The following is a 21916-nucleotide window of genomic DNA, read 5'->3' as shown; positions in this document are numbered from 1 at the left end:
TGAGACGATGCCAGATTAAAGAGGTTGGGAAACAACAGCRTCAGTTGAGTGTGTTTGGTTGCAATTGCAACACAAATGAAAGAAAAACCTTGATAAGGCACCAGTCCTGCAGCATCAAGGATTAACATTTACCTGTTTTGCTGTACCAGTTGCCTCCCACTGTTTCAGATTCCCAGGATTTGGCTGRCAGACTGGAAACTTTGCAAGGCAGGATGATTTATCTGTAAAAGATATTGCACATTCACGGACCTGCATAAATAATGCAAAAGTAATTAATAATAACTCAGTCCCCRCTCTTAACAATGCCAGGAAAAGAAATTGCTTCACTGAAGTGTCGCTTATGCCTTTTGGAAAAGATCTTTATTTGTTAAGTGTCTCAGAGAAAAAGGACAGGGTAGTTTTGAAACAGGGACTGGATGTCACTCAGCCCTGCGGTTTTAATGCCAGCCTGGAAATCTTCAGGATTGATTTAAGGAACTTCTGCTGGAGTCATGTGAAACAACATTGATTCGATTTTGATTTTGTGTTTAGTTTTAATCTCCCGTGTCTGCAGTCAAAAGTTTGAAACCATGAACACAAAGGGCTGAGAAAGCCAGGAAGGAAAGAGATAAGCTCCAAGAATTATTGCCTTTAAAAGTTTTGTCCTTTCAACTCTCAGTGTAACCTTTRGGGTTTGACACAGGATTTCTAACTCGGGGTCTGGCAATCCTGTYACACCCACTTCACAACTGCTAGGAAAGATATTGTGCTTTTTTTGGTGGTTTTGGTTGGTTGGTTTTGGGTTGGTTTTTTTTTTTGTTTTCCCCACTGTTTTCACTACATCCTTGCTGCCCACTTTTCTTAGAAGACGAAATAAGCCATAAATACCAGGATTTCCCAGATATTGATGGCTGTTCTGGACTGGTGGAAGTTATCAGGTCCTGATTAGCTGATGGGGAATTCTGTATTCCAGGGAATACTGTCACTGTCCCTGACTGGTGCCTTCTGCTGAGTTCTCACAGCCAGGGATCACAGACACATGGGGAAGGAGAAGCACAACCATTACCTGGACAAATAAACCAGCTGACAAAAAAAAGAGGTTTTAATCAAAAGATCAAATAAWCTCTTCAGCTGTTTCTATAAACCCCCATGGTTTGGTTCCACTTGGGAAGACATTCTCACTGCTGCTGGCAGAAGAAAAACAAGCAGCTCCCTTCTGGCTGGTCAAGTGGTTCAAAAAACTTCAACTCTATTAATGGCTGCTATCAAAATACCTAAAATGGAAGGATTAATTCTTCTGTGCCTTCCCATTACAGCTCAAAACGTGGTTTCAATTAGGGTCAGTCTCCACTTTTTTTTTTTTGTTGACTTTCCATGAACACTCAGTTGTTCCTGTCCCTTTTCATGAGCTCAGTTATGCTGTGTTTCTTCACAGAGGTGTTCAAATCTAAAACTGCACTGTCCTGGAATGTCACACTTTGCTTCACTGGCACAGAAACTTAACAAAAGGCAAAGATCTACCTGAAATACTGAAATATTCAACATGAAGTTGTGCACGGGGTTATAAATTTCACAATCTGCCATCGATGCTGCATTTATTTAGATAGGCCTTCAACAAGAGACCAGCTGTCTCASTTCACTGAAATGTTTAAGCATATGTTTAATTTTAAGAATATGAATAATTCCATTGATATCAATGGCACTTACACTTAAGAATGTATTTTGCTGAGCTGGAGCCAGGAATAGTGCCATGTAATGCCAATAAAGTGCAAATTGCAATATCTCACTAAGTGCTTTCGGAGACCAATTTAAAAATTAATCAATGAAGATCTGTGGTGTGAAAATGCAGGAATTAATATATGTGAGATTTTGCTGTTTGCTATCCTAATATTGCCAAGTATTAACATCCACCAGAGCACTGACAAGTGAAATCAAACCCGATCTGTGAAACAGAGCAAAAATGGCAACAAGTTGCATGTGTTGTTCATCATGAATCATCCTATCAGGCTTCAAGATTTACCCATGTCATATTAAATAACATTTACCATCCTTACACAGTTAATTYCATTAGATTTGGGATTARATGCTCTTTAAGGTCCCTTCCAGCCYAAATGTTCTCAGGGTGGGAWTTTTAGKGTGTCTGTGCAGGGWGAGRGGTTGGACTGGATGATCYTTGTGGGTCCCTTTCACCTTGAGACATTCTGTGACTCTAAATGATTAAAACATCACACAGCAAAGAGTCCAAAATAACATTATTCCCCTCTTTCTGCCTCTTACCCTCCAAAAAACTTCGTCACAAGGATCAAACAAAAATTTCCAGGCACAAACACTTCGGCTGTGTGTATTTGCTCTCACAATTTTACTCCTCACAAGTTCAACACCCCTGAMATCGCCTGTGACCTACAGAGACCTGGGACGTGCCCCTCATCCCCTGGGATGGTGTCACCAAATAAATAACTCCAGATCCATATGCAAATGATGGCTGTTTTCAAGCTGTTCCCCAGCGACCTCACACACTGCCCAGCCRGTGCAGGAATATGTTTCCCACATATGTCAGATGTTTCGTGACACATTTCGCACGTATTTAAAATAGATTTCCTGCCCTATAAAAATGTCCAGGCACCCAAACCAAGCGGCCTGCATCTGCAGTGTTTACACAGTGCATTCCCAAAACTGCATGAAATGGGTCCAAATTGATTGTGTCCTTCATTCAGCTTAAATATTGATGATTTATAACTTTATAAGTGCATTTGCTCATGAGAGGGTATTACCTGGTTTATTTTGATGGTTGAATAACACAGGGAGAGAATTTGTTACAGCTCTGCCTCCACAGTGACAACTCTCAGTTCTCCCTGTGTTGGTCAAAACAGTGTTTGTCATGTGTTTGTCACTTTAGATTCCAACCTGACTCCCTTGAAACTGCACCGACTGTGCTTTTATGCAACAAAACCCAGCTCCAGGGTGTTCAAGATGTGCCAGGCTGCTAAAAAATGGCTTTGGTGCAATCAGGGGCACTCCTGGCTCACAGGTAACGATGGCAGCGATAAAACTGAAGTTTCAGTGGGCTGAATTTCAGCCTGGCAGTGCCAGCCAAATGCCCTGAGTCACAGGCACGTTGGCATAGYCCCTGCTGCAGCGTGGGGCACTATCTGAGCTGTATCGTACCTGAGCCAGGTAGAGCAGGGGTGATTTGCATACATTTGCATATGTGACAACCCTCCTGCATTTGCTGTGCAGACAAGTGAAATCTCTTTTTTATACCATTCCAGAAAAACAGTTTAGTGGAATCTGTCATGGGAGCAGCTGATCCAGAAGCCACAAAAAAACCCAGAAATTCAAATTAATTTCATACAATCACAGAATCGTTCAGCTTGGAAAAGACYTCTAAGATCATCGAGTCCAACCATCAACCCAACAGCAGCACCACTTAAATCACGATTTAAACCAACGAGCACATCCACACATTTTTTGAACACTTCCAGGGATCCAGAGGCAGCCACAGCTGCTCTGGGCAATGGTAATTCCCACTCACTTTTTGGACTCTTCAATCCAGTGCACAACTCAGAACAGGTTTCCGTACTGATCTCCTATCAAGTTCTGTTTTTCAAGCTATTTTTTCCCCTATCTGGTATTTTTCAGTGGCCTAAAGGTGTCCCTGCCCAGTCAGAAGGTGGGGACTCTCAGCATGCAGGTGAGAACCTTTCAAAGATTTTGGCAGCAGCCAAAAGCAGCCCTGTGCAGAGCAGACACTGATTTCAGCAGGGAATCTCCCTCTCTCCTATTGTCCCATGACTGTGCTTGCTCCAGTGGCCACACGAGGTGCCTGGGCCCATGTTCTCCAGCTGTCCTTGTGCCAGCAGCTTGTGTTCAGCCTGGGACAAATCCAGCTGGTGAAATCCTCCTTGTGGCAGCTCTGGCCAGCTCTGGCACCACCAGGCTGTGACATCACTTGGCCAAAGCTGACCTCTGYCTGCAGAGCACAAGGAGAAATGCCCTCAGCTCAGTAGACAACAAAATGGATTGATGGGTGTCACTCCAGCAGCACATTATAATGCCAACCTCACCTTTGGTGTTAATGAGGCCCCTTCATTAGCAGCCTGGAGCAGAGGGGTCAGGGGCTGAATGGTGACAGGCTCCTTTCTCCCCCAGAAAGCTGGTGCTGCTCATTCAGAACTGCATCACGTTGGCGGGGCAGTTCGAGAACGCCTGTGCTGCTCATGTCGCATCTGCAAGGGACGTGACGTGTTTGGGACTATTCATCTGGCTCTTTTCACCAGCACTAAATACCCAGAGAGAATAAAATAAATWCTCATTGTGTTCCCACTTGCGAAGAAAATTTTCCCTCTTCCTTCTGGTTCGGAGGGTTATTGTACATTTAAATCCTTCTGCATTTTTCAGTAGCTATAGCATGCTATAATTTAGATTTTCCTCAGGCACAAAAGAACTTAGTTAAGCTAAACTGTATTATAGTGTGGGTTGGATTTTTTTTTTTTTTTCAAAGTCCTTCATTAATAAGGAACTAAAGAATTTCCAAGCTGTCTGTAATTTTTCCCAGATGCAGCTAGTAGTTGCTAGGAGTATCTTTTTGGCAATCAGAGTTTTTGGTTATTAACAATCTGGGCTTTTGCTACACTAYACCAGTGTTAAATATGTTCTGTGAACACTGCAGTGTGGAGTGTGAACTGCAGAAGGGGAAGGCAGACAACAGGCGAAAGAAAATCATTTTTTAGAAGAATAAACACTGCTGGGGTTAACAGCTGATTGGAACAAGCACAGGATTCCCTGCAGGGATCACAGTGTTGATTAGCAAACCACGAGCCAGTGTGGCTGCAGCCCTCACTCACCCTGAGGTGACCATGTGCCAGAGAAACCCAGGATCCATCAGAGAAACAAATCCTGTCTCAGCTTCAGGTTGAGGAAATTTTCAGAGGCTGCACACTGTCAAGGACACATCAGTGTGGTTAGCAAAGCCTTGGTACACACCAGGGTAAAGATCTTTGCCCCTTCTCACCTAAATATCACCAATTCTGGGTTTTGACTGCAGGTTTGCTCATCTTRGGAACACCATGGAGCGCTTGGCTCATGGGTTGTGCTTTGCAGAAATAGGCGTAGACCCCTGTGATCCTTTTGCAGCTGTAAGAGAAGGCAGTGAAATCACTGACATCCAGGGGAACTCAGGGATCTTTCCACTCAGGCACGTTGCTCATGGACACAGAGTGGAAGAGAGAATTTTCTCAGAGAAACCCTGCTTCAATGTGAGGTTTGTGTCTTAATCTTTAAATCCTCAGAGCTATTACAAGATGATCATTTTTCTACACTGCCTGATTCTTTCCGTGCTGGAATCAGCCTTGCTTGTTCCCTGGCTGCTGTCCAAGCCACTCAGAGCCCAGACTGACCACAGAAGTCCTGGTCTTCAGCACAAGAGTGGAGTCAGGGAAGGCTGCAACTAAATTAGTAATGAGAAAATAATAATGAATGATGAAAAACAGTGAAACAAACTTGTTTCTCCAGGGACAGGAAGGGCAAGCCACAAGCACAGACATATAAAACCACGACAGGGACTTGCAGTCGATGTACAGTCGATGTACAGCCCACCTTGCAGTGAGGGATGCCGAACCTACAGGAAAGAACTTTTGCTGAAAAAAATGAGTAATTCAGGCATGTTGGGCTGCATGAGGATGGTCTGGAGAGGCTGTTGGGAGCATGGGGGTTGTGTGTGTGTTTGGGGGGCATCAGTGCTGTGCTCCTGCAGAGGAAGGGAGCAGAGGGAGGGACGAGGTGCCTTGAGGAGCAGTTTTGCCTGCAGTTACTGCACCCCAGAGCATCCCAAGAGCCAGTCCTGCCCCAGGTGACCAGGGACACCTGAGTGTGGGCTGTTCTGTCAGGACTTTCCCCACTGGAGCACTGGGATTCATCTGCTCTCAGCACTTCAGTTGTTGCCTCTTTCACTCATATCCCCAGGAACAGCCACGTTCACCCCCTAAAGCATCCATGGTGTGCACAGGCAGGGGAGAGAAAGAACGTGTTGTCCTTTCCCAGGGCTTGGACCTGGGAAAACACCCCCGAAATYTTTCCCATCCCTGGCCAAGACAGGGATAAGCGCAGTGCAAAGTCTTTTTTCCACTTTATTTTCCATCATCCCCAACTCTCACGGGACAGAACCAGCCCTTGGCATGGTCCCCTACCACARGCCAAGCCAGATTAAACACACACCTTTCAGTCCAAGACAAGGATCTTTGAGGCAAGACTCTGGAAAGAAAAATAAAATTTAAAAAAAAAATAAAAAAAACCCAAACAAAAAATGAAGGAGAGCTGTCGTGTCTCATTTGCATATTTGAATATGCAAATCAGAGCTGTTTCTTATCCATTGGCACTGGCCCTACTGTAGATGGCAGCAGCACAGCGGATCTCTGCCAGCATCCAGTGCCACAAAGAAAGACGCTAATTGGATTTGCAGACGCTTATTGCAAAGCCCAGAAGTTGCTGGAATAGGTATAAAGAACCAGGAGCTCAGCCCACGGCTGCCTCGGGTGCGAAGGCACTCGGCTGACAGCTCGTTAGCTCGAGATCTCCCTGCAAAATGAGGAGTTTGGAGAAGCCTGGATGGCTGCTGGCTCCGGCATCCCCAGCACCCCAACACCCTCCCAAAGAGCCTGGCAAATTTTCTACCCTTGGCTGGGATTTTTTTCTTTTTGAGGGGAGCTTGAAAAGAAWATCGGGGGTAGGTTTGATCAGTGGTTGCGCTGGAAACGGTTCAGGCTGGGAACTGCTAGCGGAGCAAAGGCTGGTTCTAGGAATTTCTCTCCTTGAGTGTTTTCGCAGTTGAATGTAAAGAGCCACCCCAGCACATTTTAAATTAATCCATTCACGCCACTTCATCAAATATCCTGAGCTGGAAGGGATCCACGAGGATAAGCAAAGTCCAGCTCCAAAATACTTGTCCCAGCAGAGAATGCTTGGAGCACAAGGTGGTGCTTACCCCAAATGGGACACCATAATACTTCAGTAAAATGTGGTTTAATGTCCATTTATCGGGCTGCCAGCGTACGTGTGGAAGCTGAGGCACTTGGCTCTGGGTTTCCCATCTTGGAAGTGTCCAAGTTTTTGCTCAGATCCTGCCGCTGAAAGTTGGAGGAGTGACCAGTATGCAATACAGAAGTAAAGACGGCTGTGCTGAAGCAGGAGAGCACAAAAACAACCATTAACACCAGGCTGGGCAAAAATAAAGGCATGGAAAAAAAATTGCCATTGATGGAAATTAAACTAAAAAGCAAATTCTAATGATGTTTCAGAGGAAGTAACGGGGAATTTTTCAGGAAAAAGCTCAGGCTCTGGTGTGTCTGAACAAGAGCTCTTGCACAAGGTGGAAATTCAGCACTGCAACAGCAAATTTGGGAAAGATGAAGACATTCCCAGGAAATATTCAGCCTGGGGAGCACGTAACCACCAAGGGCTGTGATGAGGCTGTGAGTGAATAGCCGAGATGGGGAGGTAGAAAATAAAAGATTTAGACCCGAGAGTCACGTGCATGGGAATAATGTTCACAATTAAAGATATCAATGAGAACTCCCAGAGAAAGAGGCCCTGTCTCAAYGGAGAAGAAAAGGGACCGTCCAAGGAGATGTCTCTTGGGACTGCATCAGACAGAAACATGGAAAATGAAAACCGGAGCACTTAAAGGAACCCAAATCAGGCTCTTTTTTGTTGTTGTTGTTGTTAACTGAAGCGATTAAGCATTTTGCTTGGCTAATATCCTCTATCAGGTTGATGAGGTAAAGTGGCTCTTTAGAACGATTTGGGAACCGATTAATCCTTGCCTGTGGCGATCAGTCAGCGACACACAGAGTTATTGGCTAACACGGGGGTTTTCTGCTGCCTCACAGAGATCAACAAACTRTTCCAAACAAGAAAGTTGCATGAAGAAAAAAAAAATTCTGAGTGAGTTTGCCCGGAAAGAGTTACCAATTGCACTTGTAAAGATAAGTCCCACATTCATTTAGGGCTGGTAAAATTGAGAGCTATAACTTGTCACTTAAAAGTCTCAAAAAAAAAAAAAAAAAGGGTAAAACTCTCCCCAGGAGGGAGAATGATGGAGGGGGAAAGCAGGGGGAGAARGGGAAGGAAGGCGGGAAGGGGAAGGGAACTGTAGGGGAATGAGGAACAAAGGGGAGAAATGAGGGAAGTGAAGGGGAAATGGGAACCGAGAGGAAATGGGGGAGACTGAGGGGAAGAATGAGGGAAAATGAGGGAGATTGAGGGGAAAAACAGGAGAAACTGAGGGAGAAATGGGAGAGACTGAAGGGAAAATTGAAGGAATGAGGGGGAAAATAAGGTGGAATATAGGAGAGTGAGGGGGGGAAAAGGAAAGAAACTGAGGGGCAAAATGAAGGAAGCTGAGGGAAAAAATGAGAGGAATGAGGGTGACTGAGGGGAAAATGGAAACTGAGAGGAAATGTGTAAGACTGAGGGGAGAAATAACGGCGATTAAGAGGAAAATTGAGGGGAAGGAGGAGAAATGTGTGAGACTAAGAAAGAATATGGGAGAGTAAAGGGAGAAAAGGAGAGAAACTGAGGGGCAAAATGAGGGAGGCTGAGGGGAAAAGATGAGGGGAAAGAGGGTGACCAAGGGGAAAAAATGAGGGGAAAGAGGGTGACCAAGGGGAAAATGGAAACTGAGAGGAAATGTGTGAGACTGAGGGGAGAAATAACAGAGATTGAGGGGAAAATGAGAGAAACTGAGGAGGAGAATCTGGGAGACTGAAGGGGAAAGGAGAAAAACATAAAGAAAATAGGGAGACTGAGGGGAAAAAACAAGGAAGACCAAAGGGAAACAGAGATAAATGGAGGGAAATGAGGGCGACTCAGGGGAAAAATGTGTGAGATAAGGGGGAAATGGAAACTTGGAAGAAATGTGGGAGATTGACGGGGAAAAGGAAAGAAAATGACAGGGAAATGAAGCAAAYTGAGGGGAAAATGAGAAAGATGGGAGGGAAAGGAGGGAAATAGAGGGAAAGGAGGGAATATGAAAAAAAATGAGACTGAGGGAGAAAAATGAGAGAAAACATGGGAGACTAAAGAGAAAATAAAAATGGAGGGGGGRAAATGAGGGAGACTGAGGRGAAAAGGAGAGAAAATAASGGGAAAAGGAGAAAAAMAGAAAGAAAAAGGAGAGACACCAAGGGGAAAATGGAAACTGAGARRAAAATGTGGGAGGACTGATGGGAGAAATGAAGGAAACTAAGGGGAAAAGGAAAGAAATTGAAAGAAAATGAGGGAGAGTGAGGGCAACTGAAACGAGAGAGAGCAAAGAAAAAATAAGGGAGAACAAGGGAGAATGAAGGCGCGAGGGGAAACGGGAAGAACAAGAGAAAATGAGAGAAACTGAGGAGAAATGAGAGATAGGCAGGGGGAAAAAGGGGAGCACTGAGGGAAAATGAAGGACAGCGAGGGGGAATATGAGACGGGGGAACATGAGGGAGGGAGAGACGGAGAGAAAAAAGGCGCAGGAAGGAGCGAGGCTGCGGGGAACAAGGCGAGCCCTGCCCGGTCATCCCGGGAGCTGCGGCTTCCCTCTTTCCCCCTTGTTCCCGGCTCATTTGTGTCGGGAATTACCACACGGGCGAGAAGCGTGGACCGAGGGCGGGATTGGAGGGAGAAAGGGGCGGGATGGCGCGGCCGCSAGCGCACGACGAGGCCCACACGCCTGCTCCCGGTGTTGGTTGTGCACTAATAGGAACATACCGGGGCACAGAACCGGGGAACAGCAGCGGGCGCGGAGGAGCCGCCGCATCGCCCCACACGGGGCTGAGGGGGGGCGGCCGGACCCCGCTCCCGCCCCCCGCCTGACCCACAGCGCTGGCCCCGCCCACAGACCCGCCCACCCCGCGGCCCGCCCGCCGCTCATTGGTGGAGACCACTGTCCATCATAGGCAGATGGGCGGGGCTCCGTCCCGCGGCGTGCGGCGCGCGGGCATTGGCGGCGCGCGGGGGCCGCTGTGGCGCTGAGGCGGTTTCCGGTTCCGCGGGGCGGGCGCGGGGCTGGCGCTGCCTGTGAGTGACACACAATGAGGCGGGCGGCGGGGCCGTGAGGGGCCGCGACCGAGCAGGCAGCGGCCGAGGCGGTGGGGAGGGGGGTGGGGGGGACGGACAGAGCGGCTTCGCTCGTGGACAGAGCGGGGGAAGAGATTCTCTCTCCCCGCCCCGCCCCGCCGACCGGGCAGCGAAACCGCCGCGGCGGCGGGAGCGAGTGAGCGGGGCCCGCGGCGCTGCTGTGCCCAGCCATGGACAATCAGGTGAGGGGAGCGGCCGCTCCGCGCTGCCGGAGGGGTGGGGCGGTGCCGCCCCCCCCTTGGAGAGGGGGGCACGTCGGGGAGGGGCCCCCGGGGAGGGGGCTCTGAATGGGGGGGCGCCCGCGTCCTCGGGAATGGGGGAGTTGGGGGGCATCGCCCTCTTTGGGGGGGCATATCTCCTCTTTGCATCCTCTTTAGGGGGGCACACCTCCTCCATATCCTCCCATTTAGGGGGCACATGTCGTCCCCACGCCCTTTAAGGGGGACCTCTCCTCCCCAATCCCTTTGTGGGGGGCACACCTCCTTCCCAATCCCTTTTGGGGGACACATCTCCTCCCCAGTCCTTTTTGGGGGGCACATCTCCTGCTCAGTCCCACTTGGGGGGCACACCTCCTCCTTCCCACACCCTGTTGCAGGGATACATCTCCTCTCCAATCCCGTTTGGGCGGTACACGTCCTCCTCACACCTGTTTGTGGGGGCACACCCCCTCCCCACACCCCCATGCAGGGGGAATATCTCCTCCTCATACCCTTTTAGGAGTGGCGCATCCCCTCAGTCTAATTTGGGGGAGTCACACCACCTCCCCACCCCGCTTTTGGGTGGGTGCACACCTTCTCCCCGCTCCCTTTTTGGGGGACGCATCCCCTCAGTCCTATTTGGGGGGCACACCTCCTTCTTCCCGCACCTTTTGGGTGTGCACATCTCCCCAATCCCATTGGGGGGGCACACCTCCTCCACACCCCCTATTTGGGGCACACAGCTCTGCCCCACACCCTTTTGGGGGCCACATCTCCCCAATCCCATTTGGGGGGACACATCACACCCCTCCTTTGATGGGCACACCTCCTTCCCACCTCCCTTTGGGAACACACCTCCTTCCTAATCCCATTTAGCGGGGACACCTCCCCACACCCTTTTGGGGGGGGTCTCAGCCCTCTTCCCTCCATGGGCGGCCGCTGCAGCCCTGCCCGCGGCGGGGGGTGTGAGCAGCATTTCCCGCAAATTCCTGTCTGGGATTATTGCCGGGGTGGGAGGTGCCGGCGGGGCGACCCCCCCAGAACCGCGCAGGGAAGGGTTAATGCCACCAGGAAGGGTTAATGCCACCGGGAGAGTCATCGCCGGCCCGGGGGGTTCCAGGATGGACGTGGGAAGTTTACCTGAGGTGATGTGAATGGGGAACCTTTTGTGTACGGGGAGCGGGTAACAGGTACCTCCCGGGCAGAGGATCGGGAATGAGCCCCGCTATCCCGGATAATCACCCGGAGGAGCGGGAATGGGAGCTGCTGATGGCTTTCAGGCAATTAGCACATCAAACAAAAAGCAGAGCAGCCTTCAGAATGTTTATTGAGAAGTTGAAAGCAGGCTCCTTTGTATTATTACAAATTGTTTGAATAGGATCCTGATTTCCCTTTGTTGAGAGACACGCTTGGAAAAAAAGGAAAAAAACCCTCCATTTTCAGCGGAGCAACTTTGGATGCTGGTTACGTGTGGAGATCTTATTTTCAAATGTGTTTCAACTTCTAGCTTAATTCACAGCGATTGTTAATTGGAGCGGGGTGTGAGGAGTGCAGCAAGTACAACTTTCACTCTCAGTTAAACAGTTCTCTTTTATGTTTAATTTCGGTCTCTTCCACACAGCCCCATCTGGTTCTCAGCTCCAATTTCTCAGCCGTTTCAACTCGGGAAAGGCAGATTTTGTAGCCTGACAGTCATTTGCACTTCTCAGGAGAGGGGTAGTAACTGGCAACAGTAGCAGGATTTAAAGGGTAATTATGGAATCGATAACGTGAGGCTGCGGCACTGCCTGGCTCAGGGGATGTGAACACTGTGGGAAGCATCCCAGATAAAGCAGGCCTGCAGGCACACTCCAATGTGAGCTTAGGATTTCGGCAGGCTGGCTCCACATAATGCTTTTGCAGCGTTGGAGGGATTGCTGTGCTCGGAGTGGAGCACACCTTGCCTTTCTTCTCAGCCCTTAATGCGACATGAAAGAACAGCCGGCCCTGGGCCTTGCTTCTTAGAGCAGGAGCGAGGTGGAGCTGCTGTAGATAAGCTTTAAGAACAGGAAAAAAATGGCCTGCCAAGAGAACTTGCAGAGGAGGGTATCCCAAAGAAATGCTGTAATACTAATGCTGAAGGAATTAATTAGATYAGTTTGTCCCCCAGCCTTAGGATTGATGCATTGGGTGGCTGAAGGTATTTTGCTGGGAAGRTTTAAACTGCCTGAAAGAGTGTGTTAAGGCTTATGGTTGAAATTGGAACTGGACTGCAATTTGGGAGGTCAGGCTTTGATGCCTGGTGCTCTGCAGACCTCCAGTGAGAGCTCCTTACAAAGACAAGAAGGCTGAGATGGAGTTACTTGTGCTTTTTCAGCGAGTATTCACAAAGGTCTGCAAAAAAATGTCACGTTGGAGATGCAAAATATTTTTTGAGCATTAATTGTGGTTATACTCCTTGCTGCAGTTTGTCAGTGGGAAAATAAGGATGATACTTTCTCTAAACATTTGTCTGGAGCTCAGGAAGCTTTCTCTTTCCCTGCTCATTGTCTAACATGCCCTTGGTTTGGCTCCAGGTCAACATGTAATGTAGGTAATGACAAATAATGCTGCCTCTCCCAATGGTAATTGGGACTTGCTAGGAAGAACAAGACACTTATTTTCAAGCCTGAAGTGAAGAATGAGGTAGGGACTAAAACCAGCCCCTTTTTTTGTATGAGCCTGCTGGTGCTGAAGCTGGATTTTGTTAGGTTTAGTTTGGAATCGCTGCTGCTGCTCTGGTTTGTGTAACAAATGTGCACAAAAGTCAGGTACCTTGAGTGTTGTTCCCTGTCTACAGATGTGGCCCTAAGATTTCCTTGATTTATCTTGTGTCTGAATCTCATTTGCCTTTCCTCTTTTACATCTGTTTAATTCATTTCCTTTCTCCTGGCTGTGAAGTCTACAATACTGTGTGGATTTTCACCATTAATTTAATTTGGTTTTTAGGACATTTAATGGGATTTTTGTGCTTTGAGTCAGACATGGAATACACCTTCTCTGTTACTCAGTGATCAGAGCAGAATTCAGGAGTGCAAATCAGAATTAGGTCAGGTTAGTGCTGGACATTGTACAGGCAGATATGTTAACTTGGTTTTTKAAAGTGTGATAATAAAATATATTTAGAACAATACAGGAAACATAATTTTCTTCTGGTGAGTGATATATTCTAGAGAATATCATAAACCACCAATTCATGGTCTGATTTTTCCTGTTTCAAGATGAGTTTTCTGTCAGTGCTGTGAATTCTGTAAGCTGTGAACATCAAGTTCTGTCTCTGACACTTTCTAGAAATAAAGATTCCTCAATTAGGACTTTGCTGACAATTTAACTGATAAGTGAGGCAGAAAAACCGATTCCTCTTCTACAGCATGCTTTCTCTGCAATGTTAATATTAGGAAGAAAATAGGCGTGAAATGGTGCTGGGAGCTATTTTTGTGACACCTTTGCTGTTGATAACACCACTTTTTGGTATGAGCCTGTTCCCTCCATGGGGCTGTTTTGTTCCCTGGTGGATCCAGTGCCTTCCAGCGAGGTTTTGTGTTCTCTTTGCTTATGYTCCTGCCTCTGTCCCCACACAGTGCACGGTGCAGGTGAAGCTGGAGCTGGGGCACCGAGCCCAGCTGMGGAAGAAGCCGACCACGGAAGGGTTCACCCATGACTGGATGGTGTTTGTGCGGGGCCCGGAGCAGTGYGACATCCAGCACTTCGTGGAGCGCGTCGTCTTCCGGCTGCACGAGAGCTTCCCAAAACCCAAGCGAGGTGAGCAGGGTTGGAGATGTTTGATTTCTGTGAAAGAGCATTCTGCAAGTCAAGCTTGTCTTGAACTGTCACTTTGCTGTGAAATAGCTCCTTAAAGAGGAGTGAAATGYCCATTGCGTGCACTCTGGCTTTAACCTTTCCCCACTGTGCTTGAGGAAGGTCAGGGAGAATGGGACCTTTCTTCTGCTGAAAGGGCAGGAGGTGAACTGCTTTCTCCTCTTATTTAAGCATTAATATGTGCAGGTTCTCAAGACACAAGTGACAGCAGAAAATAATTCATGTTATAGAATGGGAAAGATGGGTTTGATTTGTTGGAATTCACCCGCAAAAGCTGGAAGCACACGAGAGAWGCTCTAATATTGGGCTAAGATATGTACTGGCTATGGAGAGCTTTGCACTGGTCATGGATTCTTGCAATTTCTAATCTTAGGTGCTAGTTCAGGTAGCTTTAACCCAGCAGAAATCAATGCTGCCAAGGGGTGATGATCTTTTTGCCCCTGGCTGTASCTTCCCTCTGCAAGCCCTGGGCAGTCAGTGTGGTTGGGGAGAGTACAYGTTATATAGTGTTATTTTCTGACTTCATTTTCTGACAAAAAATTAAATTTTTACATGGCAAAATGAGCCTTATTCTTGGCACAGGGTAGCAGGAACTCATAAGGTTGAGGTGGGGGAGCAGGAATTGCCCTTTTCAGGGGTCAGTGCAGTTATATCTGTAGGATTGCATAACTGAAGCTGCATCRTTAGTGTTCTAAGAAATACAAGCTGCCCGTGAGAATTGTTGTAATGTGCATTCTTGGAAATACTGCTTTGGAAGCAGGACACTCAGGATGTCTCAGGACAGCCTCTGACATTGGTTATTTGTGGGAGTTCACAGTGGAACGGAACTCAAAGGTGCTCAGATTACAGGGATGTGACTGGTCTGTGTGTTTATAATGTCGCCTTCAAACTGATCTGGAAAAACTGATGTATGGTAAGCAAGTGCAGTATTGAGCTGAAAGCTGATTTATAGAATAAAAATGCAATCTGTGGGTTACAGTTCTTGTCATCCGGTGTAATTAATTTATTACAAATAACTGTGTTGGGGTAGAATCTTGGAGTGGTTTGGGTTGGAAGGGACATTAAAAAATCATCCCATGGGTAGGGACACCTCCCACTATCCCAGGGTGCTCCAAGCCCTGTCCAGCCTGGCCTTGGACACTTCCAGGGATCCAGGGGCAGYCACAGCTTCTCTGGGCAACCACCACCCTCACAGGGAAGAATTCCTTCCCAGTATTCTATCTCACCCTGCTCTCTGGCAGTGTAAAACCATCCCCTCTGCTCAGTCAGTTGCTGTATCATCTGCCTTTACAGAGGTATTTTTTCCCAGTCCCTGGGTTTTCCATGCATCCTTAAGCTTGCTCCTAATACCAGCATGCCTTTGACCAAGGCGTGTCTGTACATAAATACTGTGGCAAAAAACTATTCTTAGGTTGGTTTGAAACATTTCAGATGGTTCCCTCTTCCTTGGAGCAGATCCTGGTGCTGAAGGTGGGCTTGTGCTGCTGGCAGATTGCTCTTGGAGTCCTTGGAATTTGTCATAATAGAGTAGCAGAGGAACAAAGGCTGCCTGGCAGATAGGCWTAAGATTCCTGCTGCCATATTGGCACTGCTCTTTGGTTTGGGATTTTTCCTTCTAAATGACAKGGTTCGTATATAAAATTCAAGTTAAAGCAAGTCTAGAGGTTTTTGTTATTTTTAGTTATGCCCTTTTTTCACAGTTGAATTTGGAGTGCTGCTTTCCAGCACCTTAATGATGGTAGAAGTGCTTAGAGCTGGGTGGGGATAATACATCTACATTAAAGGAAAATAATTTGTGTGCTTTTAGATTTGATGTACTGTTTCCTAATCATATTAATTACTTGAAATTCTTAAGAGAAACTCAAAAGATTTGCACTGAATTCCTCTAATTACCTAATTGACTTTATTTACATATATTGTAGTGCATAAATTATATGCAAGTGCATCCGGTTCCWGAGAGGGAGAATATCTGTGTGGGTCTCATGTTTCTCCTGGCAGCTGCTGTGTGTTGCTATGTCATGGCCAAAGAAATGATCCTGGAATCCTTCAATTTGGATATCCTGGAATGGATAATAGGAAGGATTCAGGAGCATGAAGCTRCACCAGGTAGCGGGACAGGGGGAACCGAGGCAGGGACATGCAGATTAATTTCTAAGAAGCAATTAACTTTCCTAATTGCTGTTTCTGCAGTAAGCAGCTCTGACCTTAGCAGCAAACTGGTTCACCTTCCTCCTCGTGTTTCCTTGTGTGTGGAATAAATAGCAGTGYTCACCTGCCCTTCAGGTTTGTTCACCTTTGGAGGAAGCAGCAGCCTTAGCATGGCCGTTATCCAATTACGAGGATTGCAGGGGASTATTTCAAGGAAAAAATAATCATCTATTCTTGTGTAGAAGTGTTTTGATTAATAAATGTAGGCATCAAAGTAAATTGTACCTTTCTGTGCTGTTCCACCTTCTGGGTCTCGGCCTTTCCTTGCCACGCACTTGGAACTGGCAGTTTGCATTGTTGTGGGACTGCCCAGAAATGTAATTGTATCTCACTGCACAGGAGGGGAAGAATCTCACTGAGACTCGGGCCTGGAGTGTTTTATGTTTCCGTTCCATGGGAGGAGCTAAGAACAGATTTCATGTTCTTAACTAAGCCTGTGGCCACCATCTTATTCTGTGTGKTTTTTTCCACAAAGGTCAGTGTTTTAACTGTGCCCTGAGTTCTCAGAGGCCCAGTTTTCCTCTTGCAGCTCCTTTTTGGCTCAGATAAAGTCGTGCTGAATTCCAAGTTCACATTTATTTGTTCTCTTTCAGTGTGCAAGGAGCCCCCCTACAAGGTGGAGGAGTCTGGCTACGCTGGCTTCATTATGCCCATTGAAGTGCACTTCAAAAATAAGGTAGAATCTGATTTCTGGTCTTCTAATTGTTTTGAGCTGTGCCAGAGCCTGAAACTGCCTGACAGAAAGACTCTAAATTATRTGACTGTTTTATGTGTGTGTTTTTTATTAGTCTAATAAATAGAATTTAACTGGGAGTTAGAAGCTCCTGCCAGACTTCAAAAGAAAGCTTTTGGCAGAAATGGAATTGAATAGAAAGGTGATAGCAGGACAGTGGATGGTCCTAGAGATTCTGAGCAGAGATCGTAGCACTTGTAGCTTCTTTAGCATGGAGGGTATTAGAACAGTTACAGATATTTTATGTACATATGGTAGTAAATAAATATAAAAAACTGATTATAGATATATTTGTAAACACTGTGATTGTCAATATTTTAAAAAATCTACTTCTGAATTTGAAAGCTTATTAAATTTAACTGTATAGGGATGAAATTTGTAGAGGCCCAAGACAAACATTTGCATGTGTAGCACAAGTATTTTAGAGCTGTGTTAAAAGATATCCCTTTTCTAACTCAGTGCTCTTCCAGAAAGAAAACACTAAATTTTTTAAGTCTTAAGATGCATTGCCAACAAGTATATGAACGTTAAAATTTGGGATTTATTGCTTGCTTTAAGTCTACCACAGAGGTCACATGCTGTAGGTTATGAAAACAGGGATTTGGGCACTTGTGTTCATATTACCTCAGTTTCGGTTAAATTGTTTTGTTAAAMATGAATAATGGATGTTTCTGGGTTTGATTACTGCTTAAATAATAAAATAAAAAATAATGTTTTGCTTATGATCCCTAAGAGGGAACCAAGGTAAACTAAAGGAAAAATGTTGAGCCTCATCCCTGCAATCTGTGTTCTCCCACCCCCTCAGCTCTCTAAARACAAGCCCTTACCCCAGGTGTGTTGACAGCAGACCACATACAGCAGCCTAATTCTATTTAGCTTCCCATCCTTTCCACGGCCCTCCCACAAACATCTGTCTGCTGTTTCCTTCTATCCCCACTCCAGCTCAGGATGCTCTCCTGGCAGTGTCWTTCTGTGAATAATTTACATTTTGGGTTGGGTTTTTGGCCTACCACATTGCTCTGACCCCAYTTTTATGGGTCAGAGGAATAAGCCAGATAATGGGACTGAGCCACAGAAGACATTCCCCTCCTAAACCTGGGAATGTTTTGCCCACAAAGTTGGTTTTTGGGTGGATAGGGTAAGCCAAAAGGCTGGGAWGATGAATGGCAGAGGGGTGAATGTTGTTGATAAAAGCAGGTTTTCTGGCAAACACTGAAAAATTCTTCTTAGTGCAACAAAAACACCTCAAAATCTTGAAAGCAGTTTCACTTCTGGTGGCTTCTCTGAGGTTTTAGATGGGAATCAGAAAATTCTCCATCTCYACTCAGTGGTGGCTACAGTCAGGTTCAAAATCATTTACACTCCTGACCGAAAAATGTGAACTTCTCCACCRTGATTCCTTAAAAGTGGAACCTCTGATACCTGTGAGGGATGAACTGTGTTTTAGTTCTACTCTTACCCTATATTTTCCCTCCCTTTCTTCACCCAGCCTTTTCCCACACTTCCCTTTTCCCTGCAGCTCTCTGATGGTTTATCTTTCACAAATCCTCATCTCTCTCTCATTCCTGCGTTTCTTTTTGTAGGTGCTCATGTTTGCTTTGACTGCCATCTGCGTTCCTGTATTTTCTTTTTCTGTGTCCCTCACATTCCCATGTTCCTCACAGAATATGGAGCTGGCAGCTTTTCTRACTGGAACTCGCTTTCACACCCACTGGGGTCATCACTCCTCATTGTTTCTCCACGCACGTGACTGCAGAGTTGTTCCCCAGCACTGAGCAGAGAGGTGGCTTTTATAAATAAGGGAAATAGGTGGGCTCTGTTCTCCCTGGAAACAATGGAAGGAGCTGTTAATTTAGGAGAAGGCTCTTTGTTTCTGACATTTTGGTCTTCAGAAACATGACAAATAAATAGGAGAACAGGTTGAGTTGCAGGCTTATTTTCAAAGCTGCAGATCTTCAAAACGCTCCTTTCTGCCCTGTTTTTTAAGTGCATGTTTTCTGGAGAGGTTCTTTTCCATTTTTAAGCTGATTAACAAATTGCTAATTAAGGAGTTTCAGGCAGCACCTCTCATTATTTAATTGGGGCAAGGGGTGGTTGAGGGAAAAGGTGATAGGTTTCATCTTCCAGCACATCATTGAAACAAAGACATCTCAGATTCAACCAGAAGCTAACTTAGGATTGCTGGGAACTCAGAAGCTGCTGCTGAGGTGGTGAGCAGGGACAGGACCCAGGGAATGGCTGGAGCTGTGTCAGGGTTGGGATGGATCTCAGGGAAAGGTTCTTCTGTCCCCAGAGGGTGCTGGCACTGCCCAGGCTCCCCAGGGAATGGTCCCGGCCCCGAGGCTGCCAGAGCTGCAGGAGCGTTTGGACAGCGCTGCCAGGGATGAACAGGGTGGGGTTGTTGGGGGGTCTGGGCAGAGCAGGAGTTGGATTCATGATCCCTGTGGATCCTTTTCAACAATCCTTTTCAATATTTTCAAATATTCCATGATTTAATATGAAGAGTTGGGCTCCTCTATCCACCACTGCCCAGTGATAATGCCATCTTGGAATTTTAAGAGCTCTGATTATTTTCAGTAGGTGGAGTTGAAGGAAGTGTAAGAGGTAAATACTTCTAAAGGAAAGATAGAAATGCAAAGTGAAAATTTAAAAGAGAGAGAAAGTAGAGGAGGAGTGGCAAAGGCTTAGGATACAGCCTGTGTTCTCCTGAATTAAAGACSGTGATGTTAAAACACCAAACAAATCAAAGTCTTTATTATTTCAAGAGCCCTCTGATCTGTGTAAACCTGTTGACACTGGTGGGGATCAGCTGGTGTGTGTGCAGCAGATATTGTGAATTGATTACAGCATTTGGGACTCATCCTTGAGTAATTCTCTTCAAGTAGATGTTATGGATTTGTTCTGGGATTGGGGTGAAAAGGCTCTTTGGAGGTGACTGGGCAGGGGGAGTTGGGTGGGTTTTGTGGCCATATGTTCCTTACATTCTGACACATTTTTGTTGTTTTGTGTCCTCTGCTGAAACCAGACTTGCAGAGGCTTTGGGATTTGTTTATCGATGCCTGTTTAGCTTTGTGAAGGTGAGAAGAGAAAGGATTTAAAGAGGGAGTGAGCCAATCTGTGGAGATTGATCTTTGCCATGGTTGGTTGAAATGGGGTTTTTTTTTCCCACAGTTTAAGCCTCCTTTCTTAGCCATTTCCTTTCCCTGTTCTGATTTGTTACTGGGATAACAAATCCTGGCTGTCAGAGCCCGTGTTCGCTTTGCTTCGGCTAAAGAAATCCTGACCTGTGCTCTGTGAAGGAACAGCTTTAGTAAGCATGGTTTTCATGAACTTCATSAGGGATTTTTTAGGCAACTTGGCATAAAATTGCCCATTAACTCTTTGTGTTGGAGGATTCCCTTTTTGCTACAATTGTTGTGTCTTTGGAGTAGCAGACTCAGTGCTCTTTGTGTCTTTTTATCAGACAGGGAAGTGTCAGCAGAGTGTGAAAAAGGTTTAAGAGCCTGTTCTTATCCTCTGTGAACATTGCTGGCCTRTGTTTGTCCTTCCTGTGCTGCAATTCAGCTCCTCCATGAGTAGGTGCTTTCTCAGTGTTGGCATTTGAATTGCTGAATATAAATTGTGAATATTGCAGTGAGCCTGGGCAGTTTGTGGCTCTGAGCAGCCACAGGACTCGCAGTCTCCTTTAACACTGGCAGAGCCTTTGCTGCTGTAACTGATCCTGAAAAACAAATGGCAGGGGCTCAGCAGGTTGATTGATAAAGCTTTTGAAAGTGGAGTTGGCTAATGACAGCAGATCATTTGGACTGGAAATGTTAGTGTGCTATTTTTGTTTTGAAATCCTTTGTGTTCCTGTAACGAGGGCTGCTGTGAGTGGCTTCTGCTGCTCGAATCGATACAAACYGGGTACAACAAATGCGTTGCTGTTTTTCTCCTGCTCTTCCCCTTCCCTCTCCCCCTCAATTTCAACAGTCTGGAGGCTTTTTTTTTTCATTGTTGTCTCCAAATAAATCTCTTCTAGTGGTACATGTTGTAATCTGGAGGCTGTAATACAGGTCTGGCTTTGGTATTCATTCCCTGTGACATTTTTTGCATCCTAATCAAATTAGATCAATCCTCCCCACAAAGCTAAAGGTCTAGTAGATTTTCATGTTATTCTGATATAAGGCAGATGATATTAATGCAACATGGATAAGATGTTGTATTAAAGTCTCTTTAAAGATGCTACCTCCTAATTTTAGTGCTAGAGATAAAAGCCTTCCAGGATTTACATAATGGATACATGGAACTTGGGCTTTTCCTATTAGYGAGAAGGAGATAAGCAAAGAAAGCAGAAAAATCCGTTTGATTTTTCCAGTGAGGTTCAAAAGAAAAATATGCATATTTACCCCTTCTGCAACCTCTGTAGGTGTGATAGAGAAAACAAATAGAGAAATATTGGAAAAGGGAATAATTATTTATGAATCAAAGTAGGAACTCGGTGGAGGCATTGTWGGTGGGCTGCACATATGGTGGGGGAGGTGAAACAGAATCAGCTACAACTGGTGTCAGGACTGGGCCATCAGGAAGGGATTGGCTTGGGAAATAACTCCCTTGGGAAGGCTGAGGCAAATATTTGGCCAGGAGAAATACTCCTGGGGATGGTTGGGGCAAACACTGGCCAGGGAAATACCCTTGGGGAAGGTTGGGGCAAGTATTGGCCATGGAAATAACCTATTGGCCAGGGAAATAACCTGGGGAAGGTTGAAGAGCCTGTGTTTGCATGAGACACTTGATTTGATTTAAACTGCTGTGTTCTTGGGGCTGAATGTGCACAGGTTTGAGGAGAGGAGGAGTAGCTTTAACCTGTTGG

General features: G+C 46.2%; 1 protein-coding gene across 2 annotated transcripts in view; it reads left to right on the top strand.

The window, feature by feature from the left end:
- Positions 1 to 10087: 10087 nt before the first annotated feature.
- MLLT1 (MLLT1 super elongation complex subunit) overlaps positions 10088 to 21916 on the top strand; it is a 28672-nt gene continuing 16843 nt past the window's right edge. The window contains exons 1-3 of one of the 2 annotated variants that reach the window (XM_057385803.1): positions 10088 to 10271; positions 13886 to 14066; positions 16925 to 17007. In XM_057385803.1, coding sequence (XP_057241786.1) covers positions 10260 to 10271; positions 13886 to 14066; positions 16925 to 17007 — 276 coding nt within the window. In that variant the 5' untranslated portion in view covers positions 10088 to 10259. The remainder of the gene's footprint in view (positions 10272 to 13885; positions 14067 to 16924; positions 17008 to 21916) is intronic. The other variant, XM_057385804.1, reaches the window with a different exon arrangement.

Source organism: Malurus melanocephalus, unplaced genomic scaffold (assembly GCF_030028575.1).
Source record: "Malurus melanocephalus ecotype Western Australia unplaced genomic scaffold, MMel_1.1 scaffold_869, whole genome shotgun sequence".
In the NCBI taxonomy this organism is placed as follows: domain Eukaryota; kingdom Metazoa; phylum Chordata; class Aves; order Passeriformes; family Maluridae; genus Malurus; species Malurus melanocephalus.
Note: the sequence above shows the minus strand (reverse complement) of the source record. Positions and strands in the feature narration are given on the sequence as shown.